Below are 24,920 nucleotides of genomic sequence, written 5' to 3'. Positions count from 1 at the left end.
AGCTTCATATCATGTAGACTCAAGACTCGCTTTAACAGACATATTTGGAAAGTAGCTGTAGGACGGCCCATGGTGTGCGGCTCTGACAAACTTTGCCTCTGTCTCTGTGTCATCAACCAAGCATAAGGAATATTGTAATGAACTCATAAAACACAAATGAAAGCCTCTGCTGCTTTGCTCAAGGCTAAGTGAGTGTTTCAAAGTGTGACGTGCTCTGAAACCAAACGTCTTGTCTGGGAGGGAGGATCCTGACGCTCTGGGCCTTTATCATTTGTATAACATTGTTTAAAATGAATTGTATGTAACTGTGTACGGAGTGTGCACTTTAACAACTGATAATATTGTTCTGTATGGTGGATGAGTTTCTCTCACAGGAAGAAGGTCCTGCATTCATTTCCTAGACCATGTTGGGCCATCAACCTAAAACTTGGACAAAAGCAGTCTATTTTTCAGCAAGGCACATGGTACCAAACCGAGCTTACGGATATGGATCCATGCTGTTCTGCGGTCGCCCACAGCTCAAACAATACTGAGGGATGTGTCAAGCAGAGGACATATTTTCCTGTGGGATTTAAAGGAACAGACCACCATTTTTGAGAGATATGTTCTTGCCTGAGCTTAGACGAGGTGATGTGTACCTGTCTGGTGTTTGTGTGTGCCCTCAGTCATGCAAAATGACCAAAGATGTTGTTAGCATTTGGCCTCTCCCAGCATATTCCTATGGCTCCAAACAGAGTGAAGTTAGAAGCAACCAAGCTCTTCCACGGTCACAAAGACCACACAGGTACATCAACTTGTCTATGCTCAGGTAAGAACATATCTCAGTATGCAAAAACAGTGGCCTGTTCCTTTAAAGTATCAATACTGGTGCTGACGATATGAAAATGTTTCACATCTGCTTCATCAAAAGGCAACAAATTTGCAATTAAGAAGCTCTTCTGTAGAGCCACATTGATTATCACAACATGAATCCGCCAGCGCGTTTCCCAAAACACACTGATCATCCGGACAGTGACATCCCCAAATCGCACCCGCGCTTCAGGCGGAGTGTAAATTGTTATGCTTGTATCAGAAACCAACTTTGCACCACACAAACTGTCACACATCACTTTGCGCAGCTCTTTGTTTCTGTGCTGTGCTCGTGCCACTTGGATGTCACATTCTTCTTTGCTGCGCTGCCCACACCCTGCCAAATGACGTGTAGATGAGACAATGCGCAGTTTGTTTACGCCTTCGTAAAGATGGACGATATAATGGCAGCCTCAGAAGCTCGAAGATTGGATTAATCATTTTTGTATACTCGGCTCACCACCAATCTGACAGGCTTTGAGTAGATTGGATTTTTGAGCTTGTGGCAGCTCACGAGCAGTCACGAGCAAGCTTTACCAAACTACTGTTGATCGTTCCTTGAAATCTGCTTTGCAAGAAAAGGAGTTCTGAATCAACAGTCTGCAATTTGCATTCAGGTAATTTTCTGCGAGCAAGTCTTGGTTCTGCGGGAGAAAAGTATGTGTCCGATTTGTGTGTATGTCTTCACAGTTTTCTCATTCAGGCATTGTAAAAACATACTTTACGAAACACAAAACTAAGTCACCAAACCACCACAAGACTGAAAGGATGTTCACACCAAAACGTTATGATGATTTCGATTAATATTAGATTGTTTAAAGGGGGGGTATTATGCAAAATCGACTTTTTCAAGCTTTACATCATGTTGTTATGTCATTCCCTCATTAAAAACATGCCTGAAGTGTTGCCTTGGCAGATTCACGTATTTTTGAGTAATCTGTAAAAACTCTGATGGCAGCCATTTTAGGGATAGGTTTGCCTGAGTCCTCCTAGGAACGCCCCCACCTCCTGGAGACGCCTCCGAGCTTTCGTCACCAGCCGAGTAACCAACCACTGCTCCTCAGCAGAACCCCCTCCCCACTGATGCCACAGACAGCATGTGGAGGGGGCGTGTCAGAAAGGGTCAGAGGTTCTTAAAGAGACAGAGGCCTATTTCAAGACATTCGCTACAGCCATTTTGAGAGAGCAATTTTATACAAGGCAGTTATTCTAATTTACTGCATTTACAGACCAACAGAAGGTTTCATCATCATTGTAGTGTGATATAGACTGGTGCTATGTGATTGAAAAAAGCATAATAACCCCTCTTTAATGAAAACAAATGCTGTTTTCTTTATACTTCACAAAATGACCACAAAAATGTGCCTGTATGTTGCTTACATGTACCCAAGCAAAAGTATGACCGCACAATATGAGAGCCAATAGCCATAGGGTTTTCCATCTGTCAGTGTGGTGCATCTGCTCTGCTAATGGCCAGATACAGTGCATCCTCCAGATGTCGTGCTTTGTGACTTCTGCCTACTAACATTCAACAGTCCTGACAACTGTTTGACCAGCACTGCGAACCTTCTATGCATTAGTGATTTCCCGACTATGGACTATATGAAAGAGGCCGACAGGCAGACAGTGAAAGGATATGATGGTCCAGCCGATGCCCAGTTTGCTGTTGATTTGGCAGCCGCGGGCATGTTGGCGCTCCTCTTCCATGTGTCTGAGGTTAGTGAAGCGCGCTGGCTCCATCTCCGGCTGGGGCACACTCTCAAAGTCAAACTTGTCCACCTGGATGGCCATTCTGTCAGAGATGAGAAAAGAAACCTCACTTTTACACCATGCTCACATACAGTATTGTTATTTCCTTGGATTTTCATGAACACAAGAATAGAAACCACATATTTTACCCTCATTAGTACCACATGCCTCAATACGTAGGTTCACCAGCAAAAGAAACTGGCTACTGGGGTCTGGCTTATAAAATTTCCATCCTGTTTGTTATTCAAGTCAAAATAGACATATCTTATGCCCATATTCTACTGGGGACACTGAATATTTGCAGCACAACATTTTCTAAATCCATTTCAGAGATAATCCAGTGTCTTATTTTTAAAAGGATTAGCGAGTGCACAAAGGGCTGAAAGGAAAGATATGCATCTCCAACTTTCATCATCAGACATCAGAAACTTGTGAAGGCTTTTCAAATGTGGATGGAAAATTCACACGCAGAAGATGGATATGTTCTTTTGTGAGTGATAGGCTTCATGTCTGAGAGCTTACTCAGACAGACAGACCCACAGACACTATTACAGCCTTTTTTCACATATAGAAAGTGACCTGCAGTCCACTTTGCTGCCCTTGCTGCCTCTTTAAAGAAAAATGAGACAATGTGACTTTGAGGAGGCCATAACTGCAAATTACCAGCACATCCATCTCCACAGGCTATCACTTTAAAAGGTGCCACTCTGTATTTTTAAGCCATTTTACAGCACTGTCTCTGCAGCGCTCACGCTGTTCGCAACATCACTGTTAAGTTCTATTCATTAGAGAACATATTCTGAAGATTAGGACCCATGGGTTAAGCTCATTTGAATGTTTTCTGATCGGCAAAAGCGCAGTGAATCCATGTATTGACCGAGGCTCATTGCTGGATTCCAATTCAGAAGCCAAGATGGCTGCCCCACGAGGACTTTCTGCTGCAATAGGGATAAGCATCCTCTCTCATTTGTCTGACTGCACAAGCGCTGGTACAGCTCTGATATTGTCTGGTTACAATATAGGCATGGCAAGGAAAGCTTATTTATACAACCCACTGCGCCTATATATGAGTCTGAATACGACATACGATATGATTTTATAGGTACACGTTGTTGTAGATTATTAGCATGTATGATATTGATTTTTTTCTCTTGAGACCGAGCATTCATAACTTGAAAGGTTCTGCACTGTGACGTTAATGAGTTGCTCATTAAGTATTTATAAGGCATTAATAAGCATTAGTAATGTGCTTGGGGTTAGGACTTAAGGCTAGAGTTAGAGTTGTGGCATGGTTGATAATAGTAAAATAAGTAGCTTATCAATATATTTACAAACATTATTCATTAATAACTAATGCTTATTAACACCTTATTAATACTTAAATATGAAGCATTCATATTACGTATTAATAAGGTGTTAAGAATAGATAGAATAGAATAGATATCATTTTTATGAGCGATGCTCCTTTCGTGTGGCTCTGTGCAGCATAACAGGTGGTCTGCAATTATACCTGTGTTACATGCTGTACAATAAATACAATTATGACACAAAAGATCTCCTGCTGCGTACACAGACACACGCGCATCAAAGAGTGGAAAGGCAATGCAATTATCATTTCACAGCCTCCGGAACAAAGACCCAGACAAATTAAATAAAAATTAAGACTTCAAACTGGGGACAAAAGGAGAACTGCTTCTGCTGCAGCGGCAAACGTGAATCCACCCGTCTTTGAAGATTAGTGGCACTAGGCTTATGTTACCCACAGAGAGTGCATCTGCAGATTGGCACTGCTTTACATTCAAGGCCCCTTCAAACGGGTGATGTCTAAAAATATGACATGCAACAATGTGCCTCCTGAATGGAGAGGGATTGGTCGAAAAGAATCCGCCTATTATTTATGGACAGGTGATTTAACTAGATGTTCTATAGAGCCAGACAGCCACTTTTAGACGGTGACAGTTTTAATTTGTGATTTGAAAAATGCTGTTGCCTTGTCTTACTATGTTTAAAGCATAGACATATTTTCCTAATATGCATAATTACATGCCCTGTCATTCAACAAAAATGAGGCACTGATATTCCACGCACCAATCAGGCTCGGATATATCGTTCGTTTTAATGACAAATTTGATTGAAAAAGACAAAAGTGAAACGCTTTACTTTTTTTTTTCTTAATGAGATCTACGGTAAAAAGCTTTATGACAAGACTTTAATCATATTGTTGCCAACCAAATTGTCCGTTTACTTCTCCTTTATCAAAAACCCAATTCATAGTTTATATTCGCTTTATAAGCCTTTGAGGGCCAAATGCGCCGACTGACTCCAAGCTATTTGTTATGCGGCCAAAACATAAAGGAATCAACACCTGTGCTAGCCTACAGGAATGAGAACATAACAGTTATAAATCCCTCTGCAGTGATACTTTCCGCACAGGACCACTGAATCGTAACTTGGACAAAAACAGAATCTGCAAAGCCGTGCACTTTTCCCGCACAACAACGAACAACGAACGTTGCACACACGACTGTAGTGGAGATAATTGCTACAAAGAGCACGTCTGAAACCCCAAAGTGAGGCCCGTAGAGAACCATTTACGCCTTTACTCCGGCATTACCGGGCCGAGATCTGGCAGCACTTTTCTTATTGATTTGATCGCAGGGTCTTTCAAAGATTTAGCCTTATCTACCAACTAATCTAGGCTATTACCAGGCTTTTAACAACAACCTGTGAGCTGCTGGGCTGGGGCTACCATTGAACATCTCGAGGTCTAATTCCCAGTTCAACATACAGAGGGATGAGGCCTGGCTCGGCTTTTATTTCCCAGGCGGACAAAGGCGCCAAGGCGGAATTAAGCCCAAGATGGACTCATTTGTGGCAAAGTTTAGACCCTTAGAAGTATGGTCTATGTACATATTGGATAGCTAAATGGAAAATCAATAGTAGACTGGGGTTTGCGCTATAGAACAATCTTATTTCAGTTCATGAATAAACATTGACAGGTTCATTTTTCACCATCAATGAGCAGGTTTTGTATGAGACAAATGACAGATCATCTAAAGAAAGTGTGCTTCTTTCTTTCTTTTTTTCCTACCCCCAGCGTGGATTCAATAGGAATAGTGATGACTTACAATGAGATTGAGAACACACCTGTGAGATTTGATTGATTGATTCACTTTTGAAGCCATCGCCGTCCAGTAATGTGCACATGCAGGTCGATTAACAAACCTAAACGGTAGATGGAATGCGAAATGAACTGCTGCCTGTCAAGCTCCTCGCGATCCCCAAATACTGGAAGACGAACATGGTACAGACGTATTTATTCAAGGCGATGTCTGATGAAGCCAAACTTCCCCTGTATACTCCGAGCGAACATCTCGTCTGCAGTGCGTGACTTCTGACACCATCTTGCTAATTACAGTTCTCCTGTGATAGGCTGTGGCAGAGAAGCCTTTTTTTAATGGCAGTAATAACCGCAGCTTAGGATGAGCCGGTCACAGCCAAATGACCCCTGCCTAATTAAATGCTATGTTGCCGGGGACCAAAAGCACATGATAATCACATTAAAGCGTATGGGGTCGCTTTCATGTGGCCACTGCCGGGACTGGAATCATCCGCCACGACGTGCTCTGTAACCTCCGCTCTGAACACCAAATGACACGCCTGACAGCCCAGTGCTTTCACCAGAATGTAATAACAGATCTTTTTATACCAATGCCTACCTACTAATTTAACTATCACTCTCAAAAAAAACTAACTAGCAATTTCACTAATTTTGACAAAAGAGGAAACCAAATCATGCAGGAATATTTCAAAACATCTTTCAGCTTATTGTGGGTTCATCAACTACCCGGCATTATGTAGCACACAGATAAATATATCCGTGTGCTACACTGCTTACCCCACGATAACACATTCAACATGGAAAATATGAAAAAAACAAACAAAGCAAAATATCACAGTGACTGCAGTGACACGAGGCAAAAAAAAAGACAAGTCACATATGCCACAGTAAGCCACAAAGCTTCATAAATCAAGCATTTACAATCTTAATACAACTTTAGTCCAAAACACAGTGCTGCTTTCTGTTCTCCATGCTATTTCTGTCGAACACTCTGCTGCACCGCACATGTGCCAGAAACTGCAGAAGAAAAGAACATCAGCAGCGCTCGCTTATATCTTTTTGCTCCAAATCATAACCGTCATAAAGGTTTTTGGACGGTGGTAAATTCTATTCATTGCTCCGTGTTGATTTTTGTTTGACAAAACTTCAACACAGACACACAGTCTCTTCAGCCGTCAGGGAGGAGACTGCGGAGTCTCCTGGCCAGGTCCTGCAGACTGAATAAAAACTGTCAGGCTGTCAGGAAGCGGAACACTCTTCCTTCCCCAAGATTGTAACCTAACCTAAATGCAAGGTTACGATTTCCTCCTGACAACAACATACATTAGAGCACATTTAAACATAATGGAGCCCCATGGAGTGAGAATATTTGCTAAGGAAATTGTCAAAAATAACTGGAGTCTGGTCGTTGCAACAATTCAAATGATCAGATCACGAGTCCATTATTGGTGCAGCTCAACAGTACATGCACCATATTGTTCTTATCTGCATGCTGTTTACCGAACACTGTAGTACACTGTAGAAATGCAATTTGTCAACACCATTTCATCTTGGCTTCCTCGCATTCTTTAATCTACCTGACTGCCATTTCACTGGGTAGTGTGAAAAGTGTATCGAGCGTGCGAGCCGCGCGCGCGTGTGTGTTTTCAAAAAGAGGGCTATTTTTAGCTCACGTGCAGAGGCTTAAGGGCGGAGATCCAGCGTGGCCCGCGCTCAGGCAGAGAGAGCAACAATCTATTTTTAGACTGCGGCAGACTCGCTGTAACCCTTTGAATACAGAGGCGGCAGCGATCCATCCTCATCTCACTCCACAGAGAAACACAAACAACACATCCACAAAGCCAATTACTGCATGCACAGGGCGAAGACGGAGAATGGCTTTGTGCTGGGAACATTTGGATGCTGCGGCTGTCATTACAACTGACGCTTCTAGACACTTACTCAGTCAGACAGACAGAGAGGGCTATTTTTATCTCTGCTCCTAAAACGCCTGAAGCTTTTTTTTTGGAAGAGGAATGTGCCATTATTACACAGCACTGGAGGGAGGATATGAATGACATGCAACAATATTAAGGGGAGAATGATATAATACGAATATAAATGATGTGACAAACCTTTAACTTCAGGCCGGCAAAGGAGTAAGCCTTTGACAATAAATATGTGAACGATGTGCGAAACCATTCTAAAGCAAAGAACTCTGTACAGTAACTTCAAGAAAAAGAGAACAGGTAGCAATGTATCCAACCCATCAAGCCCAGAAGCAGAGCTAAAACGCCCTCTAGGGAAGCATTTGGAGAAAATGCGCCCCTTTCAAACACATGCAAAGGAAAAGTGTGAAGCACAATCCCGCTGAGAACAGGCAGGAGCAGATATACATGTCAGCAGTCACCTCTCATCTGTATCAAACGCACCGCTCGAGTAGGCTCTGTCCCTAGAGGTCACACTGCCTTTTTGAATATGAGATATTGTTCACATTATGGCTGCACAAGTTTCCCTCGGTGGACATTTAAATAGCAATTTCCATTTGATTGCAAAGCCCTAGTTCACGTAATCTTCTTTCATCTAAAAACATAATGCAATAACAAACAATACTTCACAAAGCGGAGATGACAGACTGCGGTTACATTATGTGCTTTGCCGACATAAAAAGTAGCATCAAAAAGGGGGAAAGGTGGTCACCATGGAAACAAGCGTTGTTTTAAAAGCGCGCGCAATGAGGCGTGTCTGCCCTTGTGCACAGCCGGTCCAATGGAAGCGAGAGGCATTAGGCATGGAGAGGAGAAGCGGCGCTGTGGAGGCTCACACCAGGGAGCGCAGATGATAAGAGGGGACAGAGGTGCAGGGTAGTTAATGCCACAAGAGGCCCACTCTGTGATGACTGCTAAACCCTATAGACCCCTTCAAATCCCCACGGGAACCACAACAGTGGAGGTCATGAGGAGGCTACTGGGAATGACCTGAATCAGAATTACAGTAAGGATCCCAGAGATGAAATGGCAAGATATGTTTATACAATATCGACCATATTGCTATCGTTGTCCAAGTTTCACGTGACAACAATATGCTTTAGGCCAGGGTCTCTTCATACTCTTTGTAATGGCTCCCTTTGGACTTGACCTGGAGCTAGTTAGTACTTTAACTTTACATAAATAGGCCTGCATGCATATCACTATTTAACTGAGGCTACTTCAAAGCAGGCCTACACATGCAGTCTGACTTCTGTTTGTTGTATTCCGTGGTTGTAAGTGGTAATATTGTTTGCGGACCCCTGCTTTAGACAAGATAAAGTCCAGATTTCTGTTTCTGTTTACCTATGAAGCTCTAGGAATTGTGTTTTGTGAAACATTTGAATAGAAAGTAACCATACAGTAGGTTTATTATTGTTAGCACTGGTCAGACATTTGCTGTAAAGAAACATCTATAAACAACTTTTAAAAAAAGAACCTTTCAAGACCTTTTTTTTTACTTCCTTGGAAATGTGTATTACTGTACTGTGCATTAGTGCCATGATGATTGCCATCATCAGACTGTAGCTGGACTTCTGCTTCTCCCTACTTTCCCAGGGGCCCAACTTTCTCTGCACAAAGCAGCCTGGGGTTTATTCACATATTCCACGGCCCTCGAGCTGGTGCTTGCAGCCAACCGATCAGACTCAGCCGTATGTTTTAGAAAAATGAATAAAATAAGAATAAGAAATTATAACATAAGTACTAATGAAGAAAAACATGAAAACTGGTCAAAAACGAGATAATATTAAAGATTTGTGTCTGTCCAATTCTCAATATTGTTCACTCAATATTTTGAGAAAGGCAACTTATTATGCTTTTCTTCATTCTAAGTCATAACCAATAATAAAAATCACTGAAATCCAATATATTACCTTGAATTTGAACTTGGAATAAAACTTTCAAAATGTAACTTTTCTTTAGTTATGAATCTGTGAGCCTCGAGCAATATAGTATTATCTGTGCTGTTCAGCAGGAGGTCCATGCGGAGGGAACTAGGGAGAGATTTTCCATAGGAACAAGGAACAGGGGAGTGCATGAAACAATGGTCTTATGAATTTTCTGAATGAAATTACACCGTGAGGAGCAATGGAAGATTTTGGGGATACAGAGAATTAAGAATGCTGATGGTGAAGTCTGGTAAGAGTAAAAATCCTCCAAATGGTTTGTATTTCTACAGCAGGCAGTGTGACAAGTGCTGCGCGAGTCAGCGCTTCAATTTTGATAATCACTGTTCAAATATTTATGTCAAACCGTCCTATAATAACGACTTCCACTCCATCCCCGTAATTAAACTGTTTAAGAATGTACATGACTTTGAGGCTGACAACGCGACTGCAAATCTCATTTTTATTTCAAGGATAACAAAAACCGATCGCTCCCTCGCTCCCAATCTAATTTGCTCATTACAAGGAAAGAGTCGGTGGCGGAAAGGTCAGGCCAGACTGCAGCGTAGAGGGCCACTCCTGTGTCTCAAAGCATCAAAAGGCGATCGTGGCTCATTTGTGGACTGTTTATGCAGAGTACTGACCATTAGGAGTTCAGTCTGCATCAAGGTGCTTCAAAGCAGTTATGCCGCAATAATTATTAGAGGGTGAATCATCTTGCCTGGGCATAAAAGGGTCCATATCCCAGTAAACAAGACTCCTTTGAGCTATTAACCATAATGCAGAACACATACTCCCCACCTAGGTAGCGCTACTCAGTGTTTTTAATGTGGTTTTAAGGGAAAGGCGTATCTCTCGCCTAATCGGACTAGAACAGGACAGCAGCGTGTAATGGCTGGTGTACACTGGCATTTTTTTTTTTTCTTAAAAGATTACCAGATGTCACATTGCATTCGTCTCCACTGTGCGATGGTTCAAAGAGACAATCGTAGCTTCGACGACCAAAGTGCGGGGAAAGTTCTGTAAAATTAGGAGTCGGACCCGCTCATTCCTGGCCTGTGTTGCTTGTGACTTTGCTGGTGGTGCGGCGACTTGCAGGAGATCCTAGGTGCAGCGAGAGGATGGCTCCCTCTGAGTAAATTTAGTGTTCCAAAATATCAGACACTGCCTGATGTTGGTCATACAACGGCTCAATTTTAAATCTTTGTCCCTGTCTCACTGTACGACCTGCGATTTTGAGCTACGACCTAAGATTTTCCCCACAACGAGTGATTGCTCGTCACAGACAGCCAAAATCACGCAGTTTACACCCGGCTTAACTGTCTAGTTGAATCAAAGCGCATTAGATTGGCCCAAAGTAATGCGAATGCTCTCCCTACCCCGGAAAATAACTGTCAGGCAACAATGCACAAACAACATTAGTCTGAGACAGAAGAGATGTTGTGCGCCAGTTTATAGCAAAAATGCTCATTTCCACCTGCAGTCCCTGGACAGGTTGATGTTATACTGTACTTACAAAAGTTAATAAAATATACAAAGCAACCGCACTACTGGTCTAACGAGGATTACAGGAGAGCTCATTTTAGTGGCTAGATCAGCGCTGAGAATGTGTGTTGGGCCATAAGATAGACAGAAGACTCCCTTCGTACATATAAACTATACATATAAAGCTGCTTTTAAAGTTGTGCTTTGCTTGTTGAATGTATAGTTTATTACACGCTTCTCATCAACAAAGAGCCGTAGCACATCGTAGCATAGCATTGTATAACGCTAGCCTTTAGCCACTAGCGCCAATTGGCTGTTCAGTAGTTTTACAGTTACAAATTGATAGGTCTGAAAGCACTTTGGGCTAAACTAGGTCAACTGTTTGCTAACAACAACAACAACAACTGTTCAACTGCTGGCCGGGAGTTGCGCTGCTCTTCTGCTGCTCCCAAAGTACATTTGGATCGGTGGCTGTCATGTACACTGAGGCAAGACTGTCAGGATACCTTAACGGAACTGGTTCTGGTCATTTCATGGATCAAACTGCCTCTACTGCAGATAATTTACTTTCAGTAGAGTAGTTGGCAACTATTGTTTCAAAACCGGCTTTAAAATAAATATTGCTCAACATGAATGTGATGATACCGTATCGCCCAGCCCCAACTCATTATTACAAAAACCTCTGGGGCCATATCAGTGGCACCCTTTGGGGAAAATGGTGCACCTTTAAACATCAAAGTGGCTGTGATGGCTGTGTTTCATTCAGCATCAAGGGGATAAAGACCTTGGAAAAGACATGTCTGCCAATGCTATGGGAAGATGAAAGCTCTCCCTGTGATTCACTCGCCTGGCCTGTGGCAGCGTGTGTCCACTTACCAAAGAATAGTTGATTCAAGCTTACTTTGGCTCGATATCAATACACTGAGCAAAAGTGCAATCCACATAGAGCATCAAAAATATTTAAATGTGATGGGAACTAATGCCTAAACCTGGAAACTCAACTAGCTTCCAGTCGCTTTGAGAATACGTCAGAAACTATGGGACATGGGCAGAGTAAGGTAATATTTCAGAACAAAGAAATGTTATTAATTAAGCTTCCTCTTGAAATGTTACTATGATTACCTAAATGCTTATAAATGTGTTTAAAGTACTCAATCATTGACTTACTGCCCATGTACAGTTGAAATACAAGTACTAGGTGAGTTCAATGGAAATGAAGGTACGTGTTAGTTTAGTTTTTCTGTTTTGTTTTTCCTGTGCAGCCTAAAGAAATCCTCAGTGTAAACAATAAAAAGCAGCAAGACTGAAAGTGATTGACAGAACCATTTCAGGAACTGTTGCATTGTCTTCTCACTTCACAAGTCCTGGATAGAGTTCTCCACAAACATGTTGCGCCTGACACCTCATTCATCATGGAGCAGGATAGAAATGTGAAATGACAGTTTGTTCTGATATGTGGAGACAAAGAGCTGAGGAGACAGGCACAATATGCTTCTTCTGATGGACACAGGACAAGTCCAGGACCATAGATGCTGATGTGTGCTAAAACACTTAAAACAGCTTACGCCACACCGTTTCAACACAAATAATACGTACAGTGCCAAAGTAAGGACAATGCAATACGGATATCTACCACTAGGGGAATCCACAGTGAGAGGGTCATCTGTAAATGGTGAAGTCATGCGTGAGTGACCAAAGGCTGGTCTGTGTCTGTGGGGAATGTCAGTCACACAGACATTTGTCTATATACAGTACATGTCTATGGCAGTGCCGGGACATGGCACTGTGTGGCTCTGAGGCGCCCCATGTCACATTCGCTTATCTCCACAACAGCACACTTTTTGACATCAGCTATAGATGTGACATGTTGGCTCTTCTGACCTTTACATGAGTTAGAGTGTATTTTTACCTACAGGAGTATATATGTAACAGTAAGGCATGACTGAACATCACATAATGCAAAGAAGAGAAAGAATGTATGCTTTATGCAACAAGCAGTCAAGCATAATGTGAATGCCCCACTACATTATTACTATAAATGTCTAAATAAATAAACACCTTATAAAATGTGCAAAGTATAACCTTAAACCTTACCTGATTTCAAGAGTAAAATAGAGATAAATGTACAGCACATGACATGACTATGCATAAGATGAACACAGACAACACAAGTACAGAGACAGAGACAGAAATGAACTAAAGTTAAGGTGAACTAAACCAGCAGCTCCGAGACCAGCCACAGGGAGTGTGCTGAGGAGAGAGGGGGCCCACTCACCTCTGACACTCGCTGGCGTGCAGCACCAGGTCCTGGTTGTTGTTGGCGCTCACCGTCAGCTCGTGCTCCGTGGGGTTAAAGATATCCAGCAGCAGGTGACACTGGCGGGTGCTGAGGAACATAGGACACACAAACAAAATCGTAAGTTTTCCGATCGAATGAAATCTGTGAATCAATGGAAATGAATGCAAGTCTTTCACTTCCAGGCACCAGCATAAAGTTGTGAAAGAGGCAGAGGATATATACTGTTTATGACCCCTACAGTAACGTTCATTGTGCGCAGGCTCGTGTTCATTGTCTGTTTCGATTGACATTTGTTTTCTGAATATCTCAAAGACAGTGACAATGCAAGATGGGCCAAAGGAGGTGGTGCAAGCAGCTCATCAGTCATTGTCACAAGATCAAAGACGGTCGAGCTTTCATCCCGCACAGACTCGACTGGAGCAGGCCATCGCCACATCATCCAGATCCGCCTTTCTCATGCAGATCACAGGAGGACAGGGCACAATTTGCGATTTAGATCAAGGTACAGGAGGGCATGCAACATTTTTCAAAGAGACAATTTCGGTCCCCAACTGGCTGTTTAGCATCCTAATAATGAATGATAAAAGCCTTAGATGCTGATGTAGACAGCATGAACAGCAGCTCTTTGTGTGTTATGAGAAAATTAACAACAATTCTGGACAGGGTTCATGCATGTTGTTTTCTGAGGTCAGATTCAAGGATTTGCTGCTCTATTTGCAGCAAAGAATGACAAAAATGTATTTATACTAAAGACAGTGTCCTTGATTATTTTTACTCATTCTATTTTAATTTTTTTCTAGTGTTAGCCGTTAGCTTCAAGACAAAAACACCTACTATGATGAACGCAGAAGTATCCCTTAGTGAAGTAACAGTTACCATCAGTCACCCACTGCCTGCAATGTAATCTTGAGCTTATTATTTATTTATTTGGACAAAAAGCTACTATTAACTCATAGGAAAATAACAGGACAGGAAGATTAGCACCTCTTGAGAATTCACTCGGAAATCACGTGTCACTCACATTCCCATACAATCAGAAAAATTGCAATTACATTTTTTATCAGGCTTTGATTTTGATCTAGGTCTGGATAGTCAATTATTTTGTCAGGTGGTACATGGAAGATCACATATTGCATGAGTTGTGTGTGTGAAAATGTTCAGACCCACCAATTTAGACTGATCAGTGCTTTGTATACTTCCCTACAATGGGAAGTTCTAACACTCCAAAGGCAACACTTTTCAGACTCAGGTAAGTCTGACTTGCTCCTCACTGTTTATGTATCAGAGTTAATGGAGGCACAAGTCGTGTCAGCCTCGGCCTCTAATAAACTGCTTTGACAATTAAAGGGGCATATTTTGAAAGCCGAGCCATGTTTCTTTAATTGTTGTGCCTGTCTCTGTTGGCGGACATGACAAATGGGCTGAGTGGGCCGCGCTACTGATTTATGGGCTTGTGGAGGTGATCAATCAGCCCACCCAGTTAGGAAGCGCAGGCTCATAGCTCATACGCTAAGTACCACAGATAAACTAAAGGAGCTGGAACAGGCCTGGGTGCTAAAAAAACAAATTGTTTCACACATTCTGATAGGAGATCAATCCAGTTGTTTTGAAATGATAATAAAATACAACAGTGGCAGCGCAATGGCCTGTATGAGACAATAAAGGGGTTATTTGTGTAATTGGCAAACCTGGTAAATATGAGAAAAACATGTTTGTATGTTTTTATAAACCTAGGTGGTAAACAAATAATAATAAGTACAGCTAGATTTGGCTAAACATGGCGGCACCCAATCTAGAGTTTTATCATAGTGCTGTGGAAGGTTCCCTGGATAATATGGTGGATAGATGTCCACAGCATCAGAAAGCATTTGAATACATATTGGTCAGCATGCACCAGTTCAAACAGCATGAAACAGAACAACAGGGCCAGTTGGATCTGGTAAAAGCTGCTGTTGTTGCTGGTTACAGAAAAAGTCCAAGAGGAGTTAGAGGTCTGCGAAACGCAAATTTACTTAGGTCATTAGAGTTAACTGGGAATTTGTTGGACAAGGGCTACGTTGTTAGGAAGTGAGCGGTAAAATGGCGAATGTCGATGAAGAAGTGGGCAAAAATACAGCAATCAATGGTGTGAACCCACAGTATAGTCCATCGAGCAAATCTGCAATCGATTCGGAGCTGCTGATTTAGCATCCAGACGCACACACCAAACGTGACATACTCCAGGCACGGGCAATGTAATGGTTTTAATTAGCAAGCCTGGATTTAGAGATCTGTCAATGAGGAGCTATTTTTAGCAACACAGCTCTGACTCCTCATGTATCACGTCTGCGGTTGGCCCAGTGCCGCTGTTTCACAAGGTTTTGTCCTTTCTCCGAGGTTGTAATTCTCCCTGTTCAGATCGCAATTCTTCAAGGTAGAGATTTATCTAGGGAGTATTTGGAGGTTTTTGACCTTGTGGGATATATACTGCTATTCAATAGCAATTGAAATAACATTTGTTTTACAACTACTGAATAATTTATTTCTCATATAAACTGGTTGACCATGGATTATGGGAAAACTGTAAGTGTACAATCAACTTCATGTACATAGATGTGCTTGCTATCTATTCATCAGTCTACTCACACATCCTTTCTCTTTTAAGACTGTTGCTTTTATGTTGTTGTGGCTGGGCTGTGACTGGCTTCCTGAATACAGATGCATAATAGTCCATATCAGACATGGCCGGTTCTCAAAAGATATTTAACACCCCGTTTCAGATCATAAACACACATACCCAACTTGATTCGTAGGTGCTTTGGGTGATCATCTATCTGACTGAAATTTGCACCACTTCAGTGCTGACAGGATTTGGAGAAGCCCCAGCAGACAGGTGCACCTTATCACCAGCTCCAAATCAAATTAAAGATGATAGCAACACCAGATCCGATGTTTGATCTTATTTCCCATCGCAGATACTGTACATCTATCAAAGGTGATCGGGAGGTCAATGAGGCGGAGCTGTTCCTCGAGTGCTGAACTGGAGAGCGGGTGTTACACTTCTCAGCTAATGACGCCGACGACACACATGCTGCATTTCTGCTCATGCGACGCCGCAGAGCAATTGGGTTTTTTCCCACAGAATGAGGTTTTAACAGGTCCTTGTAAAGTATGGATCACTGACTATTTCACACATCCTGGCACTTTGTCACTTCCCTGAGCAATTCTGTCACCTTAACATCCAGCAGAGCCCCGCGAGACTCTCCTCTGAGTGTCAGGTGAAGATAGTCACTGAATTGTGTCGTAAACATTACAGGAGCGGGTCAAAACGGAGAGTCGGTTGGAGCAGAGAGGACAGGATCAGGGGCATCAGTGGAATCAGCATTTAGTTTGTTAACATCCCCAGATAAATGTTATTATAAAAGTTTGTTTTTTTTTCCATCTAATTGAGATTTCTGTTTAATTCTACTCTCCAAACACTACTTCATCTTTAGATATAACAGGCTACGGTCTCAACTAAACAAATGTCTTCTCTTTAAGTCATCTTTATGGAGACTTTTTCCTATTTTTCCGAAATCCAAAAACCTTTGAATATGAATAGGTGATTTAGGCAATGGAGTCTTTCTGAGGACTTTTCCCAGGATTTTTTCAGCCGCTTTTAAATCTGTATTTTACCAACTGTGATTACAATGCGATTGCTCATTTATTCATCTTTTAAAACAATGGCATTTCCTAGTCTTTTTTTTGTGCACATATCTCAGAGGTGCCTCAAGGGGCACTGAAGAAGCAACGGTGACGTGTGGAGAGGCAAGGTGCATGGAGTCACAAGGGACACAATCTAAGGCACACCGAGAAAAAAAAAAAAAAAAATGCTGGAAGGAGATGGAAGATGATAGGAGGAGCGGGGCTTTGAAAGAGAAAGGAAAATGCAGGGTGAATGGGTGAGAGTGGTGCTGAGAGAGGAACAGAAGAAATAGCGGTCTTATATCTACACTAGACCTTGCTCGCGGTCAAACTGATTAATTGGTTATTTTTAAGCCCCAATACTTGTTGGTACGTTGTGGCAAAGGGCAAACAGACAAAAACATTGGACGAACAGCAGGAAAACCACTGCAGAGGAAAAGAGAAAGATAAATCATGTTTCCCACTGGTTCAGAGGAAGTAAGGCCAAGAAAAACAGTTTCAGACAATAGAATTTTACTACCTTCAAAATGTAAGACAGTTTAAATTCAATCTTCAATGGAAAAAAAGAGCAAAAAATAGCCCTGAGTTCAGAAATCCCATCTCAATGTGTGAATTTGTCGAAAGTATGAAAGCTGCTATTAAGTCCTGTATCTTCCTGTTCTCTCGAAGTACAAAATGTAAAAGTCTGAATGCCTGCCTGCGTGTGCTTTCCGTTCGCTTTGGCACGATCGCCGCAGTGGCACAATAAAGATGGATGGCTAATTGTGGCTGCATCTGTCGTCCACAGCAGCTGGCAGACTCGAATGTGGGCTGATTAAGTCCTCGTACGGCCCACGCTAAATTGCAGGTATGCTTTCGATCACCAGCCTTCTATTGGACACTGCCAAAGAATTAGAAACATCTGCTGTTACACATGCAATGTTTGAAATCGAAATAAGCTGGGTTAAGATACCGCGTAACAGGCATGGGCCCCAAAAATGAATCAAACCATTTTTTTTTGGTACCACCTTATAAAATTGGTGAAGCTCCACTCGTAATAAGTACACAGCAGTTGAAAGAAGATGAGAGAAAACAATGTTAGTAAAATGATTAAAAGCTCAAAAGTGTTGATTTAGGATATGAAAGCGCAGGTGGTAGAGCGGGTCGTCTCATGAGTGGAGCGTTGGGCGTACGAATCATGGCTCCTGCAGGTGCACACCACACTGTCATTGTGTCCTTGGGCAAGACGCTTCACCCACCTTGCCTCCGATGTCTGTGTACTTTGTAGTACTAATGAGAGTGTAAATGGGTGAGTGGTTCCTTGCTGTAAAGCACTTTGAGTTCCTAATATAGGTGGAAAAGCGCTACCATTTACGATATTAGGGTCTGTGTGAAAGAGATGTGGCCCGACCATATCCTCCACATTATTGTACACATTATATTGCCATTAGCGTAATAAAATAAAGCATCTCATTAGCAGCTTCAACATTGCAGCACACACAGCTCTGTTTTTTCTGTACGCAGCAGTATACTGTAAGTCGTCTCTGGGGAAAGGCTCTTTACCTCTCCACTCCATTAACAAAGTTGGAAGTGTGTCACGGCTGGGAGAGCAGTGCTTTTAAAAGGTGCTGGGGTGATTGGCGGATTGGCGGAGACTGCCACTGCCAAACGCTGTCTGAGGATGCCTTCCCCCGAAACCATTGCCATTTATTTGAGATAAAAAATGCATTGGTTTTGGTGGACTGAAGGGGAGGAAGCCGCTGCTAAACTGAAATATGAGCCGGACCTGAAATGAAACGCTGTATTGCTTTTGTTGGGTTTGAAAAGGCGGCCTGGCATGTAATTTGTTTTGCTAATTACAATCTAAGTCTGATTTGAATGAGTCTTTATACACAGAGCAACGTAATAGGAAGTATGACAGAAAACATAATGAGGTGCCTGATCAGAAAAAAAGTTAATGGGATTTTTTAGCAAATACAATGAAGTTTCACTGACTCGTGCTTATGATAAAACAGCGTATAATGTTGGGGAAAAAAAACACTGCTAAATAAAAGGCCAAGTCACGCAAATATGCAATTTGACGGGGGTTCTTCTCTGTAGCTTTGATGGAGGCGTTGTTGCTATAGCATAAATGACGGCAGAAAATTGGATTCACAACAACTATATATTGCTCATGACTTCCTTGCAGCTTATTGGGTGACCCATTTTTCACAAAGTTCAGTGTAGGTGCAATAACAGAGCTTGGACCAAAATAAAAAATAAAAAAAACTGTACAAAAGCATCTGACAGGGTTAAACGACATACTATTGACCACTTTCATTCTCCCACTTAGACATTTTCTTTTAACTCGCAGTCATAAAGAAATTCAATAGCACTTATCTCAACAAGTGGAGTGTGTTTTATCTGGCTCTCGAGTGAGTACGTCAAAGACAGGCCCCACAACGGCATGTTTGACTCAAAGCACGAGAATATGAACATCTGATCTGTGCGTGAGTGTCAGGGTTATCTCTCATCTGATGCATGTTTAAATCAAAGGCTTCTGATCTTCCACATGAATGAGGGCTCACAACTGTAAAATTATCCTTCCATGTTACTGAAAATGAGTTCGCTAAGTGGCATTTTTTATTCTATATTTCACGCTAACAGAAATGTGTATAAAAGGAAATGATAAGGTCACAACGTGGGTAAAATATTCACACGATATGAGCAATGTAATGACGTGACTGGTCAGATTTGAAAGGTTCCTAACAAAAATAATACTTAACAATAATAATATAAGTGTTTCTATCAAAATGCTTGTTTAGTATCAATACATACAGGCCCCAACAACAATCCCCAAAGGCTACCTGACGGCTATTGACATTTACATAAGGTTGACGTGTCAAATTTGATTACTTTCTTAGTGAAACGTTATTGTATTTCATTGTATTTCCCAAATGATTGACCTACGAACATTGAACACAATATGCAAACAGCAACATAATGACTGTATTATGTGGTAACTAAAAGAGCTGGATGTTTGTGCTGTGTTGGAATCACATCTAAGTAACTGTCCAGGGTGTACATAGTTACCTTGGTAAGGAAAGTAGTAGTTCTCTTTTCATAGAAGTAGCTCATAAGGGGGAAAACGACATTAAGCCATAACTATGAAAATACAAAATACCATAACGCCTTTGCTCTGCCTGATCCCGCCAGATCTCAGAAGCTAAGCAGGGAAGGGCCTGGTCGGTTCTTGGATGGGAGACCATTTGTTAACACCAGAAGCCTGGGTGAATGCAGTGTGTGTGAGTGGGTAGTGGTCGGAGGAGCCGATGGCACAGACTGGTAGCCTCGCATCCGTCAGTCTACCCCAGGGCAGCTGTGGCTACAACAGTAGCTTACCACCAGCAAGTATGGAGCAAATTAATAATGACTCCTTTCTATTTTAAAGGAGGTAACCTTTGATGGGGTGTTTAAAGGTCAAATATTGGCCTGGGCAGACATAGATTTAACGGGAGGCAGTCATGGCAGAGCTTTCATGTCACCGTTGATGTGCTTGGAGATCTGGTAAATGTTCCGCATTTCAAAGTTAAATACGACATGAAACTATTCCATACACTCACATTTACGTTGGAGGTTTGTTTATGAATCTGAAAGAAGAACATTTCTTGAAACAGAGTTTGTACTCACGGTTGGATGGATGTTGAAGCATGTTTCAAAAAGGAGAAAAAAACAGGCTTCACTCCAATCATAAATGTCTTTGAATTGCATGCAACCCAAGAGCAGACCATCAAGAACCACTACCCCCAATGACTTCCAACATGCCCACCTTCTAAACTGTACATCGTGACACATCCATAGATAATGTGACTGAAAGTAAATGTCAGGAGTATGCTCTTTTTCATCAATACACCTTTTTTTTGTGTGCATATTTTAGATGCCTAAACGATGTTCAATTAATATCTATTGGAGAAGTTTTAAGTGGCCTTAGACTGGAAACAGTGAATTCCATTGGGCAACACGGATTATTGACCTTTTAGGAGTACAGTATAGTTGTCATAGTATGACACTATACTATGACTACTACTGCGACTATGGACATACAGTATATATGTTTCAGATCTTGCACTTCCCTCAGACTGCGCTGATCTTTGGGTAAAAAACTCATACTCACTACTTGTATATTATACACATTTCAACATGGTACATCATAGAATCCATGGAAACGTACTGGCTAAAATCCCATTTGGACGAAAGTCGTGAGTTTAGCGAGCTCCATGCATAGCCGGTAGGTACGATATGTCAGGAAGACGCGGCAGAGACGGCTAAGTAGGTAAAGCATAAGGGGCCCTCAGTGACAGCCTGATGGTACAGCCGACAGAGCCGCATCTATCAGCACTCAGTGATGGATGGCCTAAACTGCAGATGTTATTACAGCTAATGATTCACCTCAAGTGCCCATTACTGGGACGCAATCTGTCTCTCAACAGTTTTTTTCTCTGAGAGTCAGGGAGCTTTGGGTTGACAGGGGTCATAGCAGAAAACTACTGAATGAGTGTGTGACTAGTGAGAACACACAATGCTCAGAGCACAGAGATCCTGTGTGATCTCTGTGCTTGAATGTGCTTTACCTTGTTGCTGGGAGAGTGCTGACTCGTGTGAAGAACACAGACGGCTCTACGTCCACATGGACTCCCAAAGACAGCTCACGATAGTAGCCTTCCACTTTGCCCGCTCCTCCTGAGTACTTGAATGTTAACACGGCTTCCAATGTCTGCAAAGAAATACAGAAATGAGAGAGTGTTAAGATGCAGGGCTTTGAATTAACATTATGGATCGCTGCCACTTGTGGCATTTGTCTTTTAACAAACCAACAATGTGCTAGCTGTCAAGGGTTCGTGTGAGAAATTTGCAATATAATATTTTATATTCTTTATTTGTATTTGTGGTCTTCACTGTCCCTTTTGTAAAATGGTAAATGGTCTCAACTCATATACAGTAGGAGAAAAAGTATTTGATCAGTTCCCATAGACTTTCTATTGGATATCGAATACTTTTTTTCCCAACTGTAGTGCTTCATTAGGCCCACAGCGCTTCATAGTAAGGAACCCATTCACTCCCTCATTCATAAACCAATGTATGGAGACACTGACGGCAAGGTGGGTGAAGTGTCTTGCCCAAGGACACAATGACCGTGGGCACCCACTGTTCTGCATTTGACCACTCTTTCAAACAGTGCCTCAAAGCAACCTTCTGGATGTTTTTTGGCCTACTGTGGATGTTTTTATTGCAAAGGGAAAGCTGAGTGCCGACTGACTGTAAACTCTTCTTTCTTCTTTATTACAAATGTTATTTCAAAGAAATAAAAAAGTATTTCATTGGCCAATGTCTTTACTTGGCAAGTCAGAATTCCTCAAAGTAAGAGAAAACATTTTTTAGCTCCAGTAATTATTGTTTGTAGCTTGTATGTTTCAAATAATGATTGTTTTGTGTTATTATATTTGGAGTGCAACAGTAAAACAGAACAACATAAATCCAGTCCTCTGAAGTCTAGAGGTTGAGTCTGACGGCATTTGGCTTCTTGGCTAGTGCTAAGGTCAAGAAATGTTTAGAACAAAAGTAAGGGTTATCCAACCAGAGAATTCAATACCCTTTGAAAATACTGTATTTGGACGAGCTAAGAGTGATTGAGGTCAGAGGGCGCTGTCGAAAATGCTTTGACCCATTTCTCAGTAAGTCGGGAGTCACCGTAGATGCAGCGAGGGTCTGTAGTGTTGCTTAATGTAATGGAAGGGCGATGCTGTCAGAGATGGCTGCTGGTGGCTACAAGAAACGCAATCCAGAATCTGCTTCTCCAGCAATCAGGGGTAAGGTGGGCGGGGGGCGGGGGGCGCGGGCCTCGATCCAAAAGAGGGGGCCAAGTGGGAGAGGATGTGGAAATGAAAAGTGGCAGTTTATGGCGAGGAGCTACTAGCTGACTCAGGCGTCGGGCCGAGGAGAGGTAAAAGGAGCATCCAAGGTCCCCCTTTTTTTTTTTTTTTTTTACCTCTGCAGCATAATTCATCTCAAAGAGCTGATTGAAGCAAACCTAATGTCTTCGCAGAACACATTTTGCGTAACGCCTTGTTTATTCCTCCCAAAAGGTAAAGCATCCCATAGGGCAAATGATTTGGATACTGCAGGCCAGTGTCATTTGCTTGGAAGTAGAACTAAGCACTAGAACGGTGGTTTACAAACTGTGGTAAGCCCAGGTACCACTCATGGAACGTGGGCTACTTCTGGTGGTACTCAAGGTCCACCAGACTTTTACACCCAAAACAGACATTTAGTCCAGGTTTATTTTACTAAGTCGCTAAGTTTCTTTGAATTTTTCCCTTATTTTTTAAGGTTTATTTTATGTCTTAGAACTATTGCACTCATGAGACAATAAAGACACTTAATTCATACAAAATTAAAACTTGTACAAAGCATGAAGGCAACATCATTAAAGGGATGGAAGTTGTCAGTTTTACACTCGCTACTGCCACCTCAGGTCTTACGCATAACTGCAGTTTCTATATTAAGATCGTGCATGACGGCACTTCGGGGCCAAAGCAACAACTTTTTGAGTGACAGTGCAGGATTTTAGCTGTAGTTTTGGTGAATATGTCTGGGCTCATTTTACACATATGTTCATTGCTGGAGCAAGTAGAAAATACATAATTTAAACTCTGTCTAAACCCTTTAAACCCGTTTGACATTTCCATTTGTTTGGATGTGGTTTCCAATTGACCAGCAAGTAAAGGCCCGAAAGTGCCCCAAAACAAATACAAATAGATCTATCCTGTCAGTTACTTTTCAGCTTGTCACTGAAATTGACAAAAAAGTAACTGACAGGATGGATGGATCAAGCTCTGCCCTATAGACAAAAAAGGAAAATAAAGTGCGGTGATTTTAGAACCAGTTTTCACAGTAAATGCAATAATACCATGAACCTGATTCTTCTTTTTTAGAACAGAGCTTTAGGAAATGTAGAAGTCAATAATGAAAACGAGAACAGTTACATTTCAGGTTGTGTGCTCAGCGTGACATATTGGTAAAAATATATATATATAGTCTTAAGTTGACTATAGCACATCCACTCATTGATTATGGAAATCCTCTGTTTAATACATAACAGCATAAAGACGTATCACATTTGAACATGCAGCGTGTTGAAGTGTGTGATGTACAGGGATTATGTTGATAGAATTAAATTACTGGTTATGGTTTTTTTTTCTCTGGAGAAGCAGCAGTGGCGCCAGTCTATCTTGGACCAGGATGAACGGAGGCTCAGTCTGTTTTCTCTGGCAACAAAACAAAGACAACTGCAAGCTGATATCAACGTCATTTATAGAACTAATGGGAAATGCACTCGGATTCTTTGTTTTTGTCTTCTTTATACGTTTCTTTGTTTTAAAGATTAGAAGGCTGGCTTAACTTTATCTTTTAATTAGTGCAATCAAAGTCCACCAATAGTGACTAAACTATAAATGTGTTCCTCTGTAGCTCGTGCTTTTTTTCCTCACATTGATCAATTTCAAGCTTTGATTCAATTTTATATTGTTTTTATTTCAACAAATAAATAGAACAACTGTAATATAAGTATTAATAATATTGTTCATGGACAGAATTTCCATACAAGGTGCTGTTTCCACCACAGAAATGTAGACCTGACAGCTGAAAGTTGAATAAATAACCATAGAAGAGATTGCAATTTAATGCAATTCTGATCAATTGCACTGCTCCACATAGATCTTCTGATACTCACTAACCTATATGTCAAAACCATCTCAATCTGACCTTGTTTTAAAAGAAGCAGAGTCTCTCCATTTGACCTGTGTTTCTTTTTTTCTCTTCATAACATACAGATAATAACAAGCAAA

At 41.6% G+C, this 24,920-nt stretch overlaps 1 protein-coding gene across 3 annotated transcripts in view; it reads right to left on the bottom strand.

Annotated features, from left to right (window-relative positions):
• Positions 1-24,920, bottom strand: part of trappc9 (trafficking protein particle complex subunit 9) — a 128,456-nt gene that overhangs the window by 55,648 nt on the left and 47,888 nt on the right. For all 3 annotated transcript variants that reach the window (XM_079571212.1, XM_079571214.1, XM_079571213.1), the window contains 3 exons: positions 21,648-21,790; positions 13,372-13,482; positions 2,489-2,641 (listed from right to left, as the gene is read on the bottom strand). In XM_079571212.1, the coding sequence (XP_079427338.1) occupies positions 2,489-2,641; positions 13,372-13,482; positions 21,648-21,790 (407 nt within the window). The remainder of the gene's footprint in view (positions 1-2,488; positions 2,642-13,371; positions 13,483-21,647; positions 21,791-24,920) is intronic.

This window comes from Gobius niger, assembly GCF_951799975.1.
Source record: "Gobius niger genome assembly, chromosome: 14".
Classification (NCBI taxonomy): Eukaryota; Metazoa; Chordata; class Actinopteri; order Gobiiformes; family Gobiidae; genus Gobius; species Gobius niger.
This window is presented reverse-complemented; position numbering and strand designations above follow the sequence as displayed.